Source organism: Nannobrachium achirus, assembly GCF_963921795.1.
Source record: "Nannobrachium achirus genome assembly, chromosome: 16".
NCBI lineage: Eukaryota > Metazoa > Chordata > Actinopteri > Myctophiformes > Myctophidae > Nannobrachium > Nannobrachium achirus.
In genome coordinates this window covers 49,805,933-49,812,129 of record NC_137823.1, presented here as the reverse complement: position 1 = coordinate 49,812,129, position 6,197 = coordinate 49,805,933, and the positions used below count along the sequence as shown (strand labels likewise).

Below are 6,197 nucleotides of genomic sequence, written 5' to 3'. Positions count from 1 at the left end.
TGGGCAAAAGAAACTAAGAGGAAACTAAAAATTAATCAAACCTCTTCTGGGCTTAATGACAAACAGCCTCCATGGGAATTTACAAAAGCACCTAAATCATCTTTGATTGCAACAATTTGTTTATCTCGTGGTAACTGTGTCCACTGTTGACTTTAAGAGATTAAGAAAACAAATAGCAGCGCCGCTTATCTGTGCACTGACGCTCTTTGTAGCTGCACAAGTTTTTGCTATAGGACATTTTGAAGGGATGGTGTGATAAGAGAGGTTAGCAAGGTCAAAGAACTGGCCCACACTCACAGCAAAGAAACACGAGTCAAAATGAAAAGGCTTTCAGTCCTGCACACAGAGTAAAAACGTAGCAAATATATTTTATATACATGTAGGCCTAGATCTACTTGAACTTTTGACAGGACACTTGAATATTTCATGTGCACTTCCAATGTCATCATCATCATAGCCACATAATAGGCCCATTCGTGTGAAAAAACATAGGTCTAATAGCACTTTTGAAAGGTATAAAAAAGCACACATTATCTTTGAACCAGCAAAGACAGTTAGTGGCACCAGAAAAAAATACATTTAAATAAAAAATACATCTTTATACAGGAACGCACGAAAGAGTGCACGCGCTCGCTCGGTTATTCCCACTCGAGAAGTCTGTGGAGGAGTGTGGAGATGAGGCATGCATTTCTGTCCATCATCATCTGAAACTAAACACAACCAATGTCTGTGGAAAAGTGGGCTAATGTCCTTATGCAACAACAGGTGTCCATTCCCTGTGTTAGGAGGCGGTTGTTCCACATAGCCTCGTACTGTTCAGCATCTCCTTCAAGTCGGTCTCGGGCTTCCCGGCAACCATAAAAGGCCACGTCTAAAGAAACATATAGGAGAAGTTATTTAGCAGAGGGTGGAAAAATCTGAGTTTTGGTTTACAATTCAATCCCACAAAATAAGCAGGGGCCATGCAATTGCATGGCCTAAAACATATCAGTAGGCCTACCCATAAACGAATTATTTATACCATATGGCTATAAAATATATTCAAGCTCTGTATAATGCTATTCAATTAAATTCTATGTTAAACAAATCACTGTGATCGGAATATGCATATTGTTTGAGCAGGATTGGGTAGGCCAATGTAAATCTTTAGGCAGAACAGCATACATTCTTTTTGTTTTCCCTCTAATATTTGTTTTATTTCTGATTTCTGACTGTTATATATTTTTATTAAAATTATGATTATTATTTTTTGCATAGTTCTGTGTGTATTTTGTTGAGTATAGCCTACAAAAGGACCCCAGTTCGTGGGTTTAAATTAGCTGCACCTTGTAGGCCTATCAGAACTGTAGGCCTGTCATGTGGTTTCCTATGCGAAATTCTGAAGTTCGATCAATCAATCAATCAACCAACCAATCAATCAATCAATCAATCAATCAATCAAACAAACAAACAAACAAACACCTGCATGCTTTAAACCCAATATATTAGCCTGTTCCCTCCTTGCTATAGGCCTGCATGCAGGACTCTGCAGCCAGAGCTATACATATGCTGCAACAGGTCTCTTATTCTTACCAGGTTGACAGGGTGGATATATCCATTCTCGTACTTGTCGTTGGCCAGTATCTGCTTCAGGTGCGCTATGTAGCTGGACGCCAGACGCAGGGTGTCCAGCTTGGAGAGCTTGGTGTCGGCGGGGACCCAGGGCAGCGTGGTCTTCAGCCGGGAGAAGGCTTTGGACAGCACGCGCATCCTCGCCCGCTCCCGCGCGTTGGCCGCGTTCCTCTGCACCTGCTTGCCTCCGGACTCGTGCTGCTCCACGCCGTTCAGCGCCGACGCCTTGTTACGGGACGCGGTCCTCTTCTTCTTCCCCGGAGCGCCTCTCCGCTCCGGAGCGGAGCTGCTGCTGCCCTCGCAGTTGGAGCCGCTCTCCTCCGTGCTCTCCGTGTTGGACGTCCCCGAGGAGCCGAACTTCAGGATGCCGTCCAACAGCTCGTCGTCGACGTCACTGAGGGAGCCGGTGGACATGGTGGACTGGACGCCTCGGCTCGGTGGAAGCCGCTTCAAAACATTGGGAGCAACTTAACTATAACGGTATGGATGGACGGAGAGACACTGGATGGGGCAACACACACTGAGAATGTGGAAACACGCTGTAAGGAACTTGACTTTATGGTCATGACCGGGGGCGTTGCCACGAGCTGGGAGGTGCATGGGATGATGGGATTCTTAAAAAAGGAAAAAAGGAGAGGGAAAAAAGTGTGTAGCCTATTCCAATAAATGTTTTGCTAATTTGTTTTTGGGTGACCATTGAGCAACCTGCAAAAATAGTGGCATCTGATAAATAATAATGAAAATTGACCTATATAGCTGTTAAACCGCATGGCCTATAGGCTACGGCTAGGCCGCCAAGCCTATAAATCAGAAAGTGTTTATCTCAAATTCAAATAAGTCATAATAGCAACAAAAAAGTGTAGTTTCATAATAGTGCTTCTCAATTTTCAGTCCTCGAGCAATTTTGGATTTCATATCCTATTATCTAAAATAGCCTGAAAGAAGATGAATTGTGCAGTTGAATTGTAACATTTAGTCAAATGTAAAACAAGTTTGCAGAGGTGTTTTCGATAGATGTTATTTTTAATTCGATTGTCAACGTTATTTGTGCCATGCACTTCAATTGGCCAGTTAAAAAAACATTGATGATGATTATTGATTATCATCATCTGATGATGATGTTCAGGGCTAGCCTAATAGGCCTATAGGGGCCTACAAGCCTACTGCTAGTTTTTATTATTATTAATGTTTATTATTAGCCTATTATTAATTATATATTGTAACTATAGCTTATTACTACATCAACAACGTTTCGAATTGTTCATTTTAGATGATTGTTTGTTATTTTAGGCCCATGTTTGGCTTAGGCCTTTTGAGTTTTGACAGAACAACATTTATTTACCAACTTGCAGCTATAGGCTAAATGGACAAAGTTTCGCCCATATAGGCCTATACCTTTAATTGACTATAGGCTAATCATGCTACTTTCAGCACCGGCGGCCAGTTAATGGGATAAAACGCAAAGGCGGGGTGTCAGGTGTCAAATGGCGCGCTGGCGCCTCGGTCCCTCCAGATGTAACAGACACCGGGGACCCCAGAACCGCTGTTTGTCCTTCCACGTCATTCCACACCGATGCTCTGCGCATTGGAGGCCCACTCAGTGCAAGCCCAAACAACAAGCAGGCTTTAAGTGGGAGGCTTAGGGTGTTAGAAGGGAAAAGATGGATGATGCTTGCCTGTCACGTGCAAGAGTGGAGTTAATTAATCTAATTGTCTCTCCTCTTGAAACATATTTGGTCACTTAATTGTGCTTTGCTTGATTATTATTTGTGTATAACATAATATACACAGACAGTGAAATCTTTAATTAATGTAACTCTGAGAGTGTACAAAATGTAACCAAATTATTTGGTTTTGATTGATTGATTGAAGACTATATTAGAAGGTTGCATAGGAAAACGTAGTTTCATGAGTTCACTGGTACAAGGTCAACTAAAAGGAGATCAACCTTTACAGCTTATTTACAAAGGAACCCTGTATACATCCTCACAGTTACAAATGGATAAATGAACACAGATAATTAATTATATCAAACAGAGAGAGTGTGAATATATGTATGTGTGCGTGTGTGTGCGTGCGTGCGTGCGTGTGTGCGTGCGTGTGTGTGAAAGAGGGGTGACCCTCCAGATGTAGGCCTATATGTCACTGTTGCAGCACAACCACGTGTCTATGAGGATAAGTCGTGTGTCTCTAGAGGGCTGCCCTCTGACCGCCTCCTTCCGCTGTCTTTGTGCAGTTAAACAAGCGCTGCCACCAAACTAGGCCTATATCCATGAAAGCTATATGACAGTGACTGCATGGCTATCAAACTTTTTCATGACCCCCATATGAGATCAGGAACCCCATCTAAAAATATAAATTGTACCAGGCACCCCCAGATAAGATTTGTGTTTTGTTACCATTTTTCACCTTTTCTCAAGCTATTTTAGAAAAAAGCATTGAGGTTACATCTGCTATTTTCAGGGGGTACGGTTGCGTGGTCAGTAGCCTCACAGCTAGAAGGACCTGGGTTGGATTCCCGCTAAGGACGCAGACGCTGTGGGCGCTGGTGGCATGTTCTCTCCTCCGCGTCATCAGTGCCCATACCCCATGTTCTCTGTTCCTCTGTTCCTTCCACACGCTACGTCAGGTAAACTCCCCCCTGTCAGGTGAAAAGAAGCGGCTTGGCCTCCTCATGCATAAGGATGCATGCATGAGGTCAGTCTGTTCTCTGTTGCTCTCCCCAGGTTGGCAGAGGGAGTGTAGCGCCCAGGATTACATTAGACAATTGACACCGGGTGAAAAAAAAGGTTAAAAAAATAATAATAATCTGCTATTTTCAAATAGCCTATATGTATAGGGTTGAAGTGGTTACACTGATTTGTATGCTGTATTAACACATGTTTCTGGGGACCCCCCTGGAACCCCCTCACCAAGGAGGTGACCCCAGTTTGACAACCACTGAGCTATGATATCACAATAAACCACCCATGATAACTGTGCCTGATACTGTATCTAATAGTTGGGTTTGCATGAAAGAAGAAGAAAGGTCACGGAGAGAAGGGAGTTAAAAAATAGAAAACAATCAAAGTTTAAGTACAAGGTGTGGTTGGAGAGAAGAAACACAGGACGGAAACAATGAGAGAGGGGGAGAGAGAGAGAGAGAATCTGAAAGAGATACAGGAAAAACAGAGAAACAGAGATATAGGTGAAGAAATGGAGGGGAGTTTGGAGGGGAGTGAGGAGGGAGGAGGTCTGAGCTGAGGCATAATCTCCTGGGTGGGCTTGAAATCAAAGCACTTAGTGGAAAAGAATAATAGAGCCTGTTAGATTGATGATCACCTCTGCGATACATGGATTCACCCGAGAGAGAGAGAGAGAGAGAGAGAGAGAGAGAGAGAGAGAGAGAGAGAGAGAGAGAGAGAGAGAGAGATTAAAATAGTGCAGAAATACCAAAAGAGTATTAGGGTTAGGGTTACACTCCATGCTGCTTGATACTGCATTTAGATAAAACAGACTTAGATGTGATGCCATTAAAACTGTCTTTCCTGATCATTATCCAAACAAAGTCACATAGATCATAACGATACAGGACATGGGTGCAGAATAATCCTCAGGGTTGACTGTGTGCACCTCGCAGTAACCCTTGACATTTTCAGAAATGTAAAAATCTTTCCTATTTTTCTATATGTCTCTCAAAATAAATAATAACTAGAAAGATGCATTTGGAAATTGCAGGTTGCCGTGACTATATTCTGCAGCAAGTTAACTGTCATGTAAGCTCAACCAATACTCGAGCTAGCACCACTCTTCAAATGTTTTTCCTTCAATTTCCAATTGCATCTGATTTCCATCAATTTCCAATGGCATCTGATTCACAAAAAAGTTTATGTAGTGGTGAAAAGTGGTGAATGATATTTCCAATGGCATCTGATTCACAAAAAGGTTTATCTAGTGGTGAAAATAAACTTTCCCCTGTCGGGCAACCACACTAATAAACAATAATGATAAATAATAAAAAGACACAACAGCAAAAAAAAATGTCAATCTTCAAACTCACACTTCTGACAAATTGTGAGCGTGTCGATCAGCACTTTGTTGCTATTGTGCTGCAGTGTTGTGTGCAATTGTGCAGCAACTCAGGAAACATTTCCAGGGACTACCATTTCCCTTTCAGTGTGTCACTGTCAGGCCCCTGCAGTGACATGGAGGAACAGGTGGAGAGGGGGAATGAGGGGGATTGGGGGAAAAAAGAAAGAGCGACTGAAGGAGGGACCGAGACAGTTATGGAGGGACATGCTGCTAATTAGCCGGTCTGGGGTGAAAGGTTATGCCGGTCATGTGATGTCACTGGGAAGGGACGGGTTCCAGATGGTTTTCTGCAACGGCCACCGAGGGGGACACCCAATGCCCAGGGTCATTACCATACCCTCATTACCATCCTTCTCTCTCTCTCTCTCTCTCTCTCACACACTCTCTCTGCCCCCCCCCCCCCCCCACACACACACACACACACACACTCAAACAGGGGCATGGGCATCTGGGTAGGCCGACCATTAGCGGGCCCCAAAAATAAATAGTTAGGGTCCTTTTTGGGCTGGGTGGCC

The 6,197-nt window shown here is 43.4% G+C and overlaps 1 protein-coding gene across 1 annotated transcript; it reads right to left on the bottom strand.

Moving 5' to 3' along the window:
- Positions 1–415: 415 nt before the first annotated feature.
- Positions 416–2,073, bottom strand: tcf21 (transcription factor 21). Its single transcript, XM_080744330.1, has 2 exons — positions 1,573–2,073; positions 416–871 (listed from the first exon to the last, which is right to left on the bottom strand). The coding sequence occupies exons 1-2, from the start codon at positions 2,023–2,025 to the stop codon at positions 782–784; spliced, it is 543 nt and encodes a 180-aa protein (XP_080600456.1). The 5' UTR covers positions 2,026–2,073; the 3' UTR covers positions 416–781.
- Between the last annotated feature and the right edge of the window lie 4,124 nt (positions 2,074–6,197).

What these genes read in the sequence shown, in the direction of transcription:
- tcf21 (XM_080744330.1), bottom strand. Translation starts at nt 2,025, where the DNA reads ATGTCCACCGGCTCCCTCAGTGACGTCGACGACGAGCTGTTGGACGGC. An exon ending in ATATCCACCCTGTCAACCTG is followed by an intron (nt 872 to 1,572) that starts GTAAGAATAAGA and finishes ATGTTTCTTTAG; the next exon opens with ACGTGGCCTTTTATGGTTGC.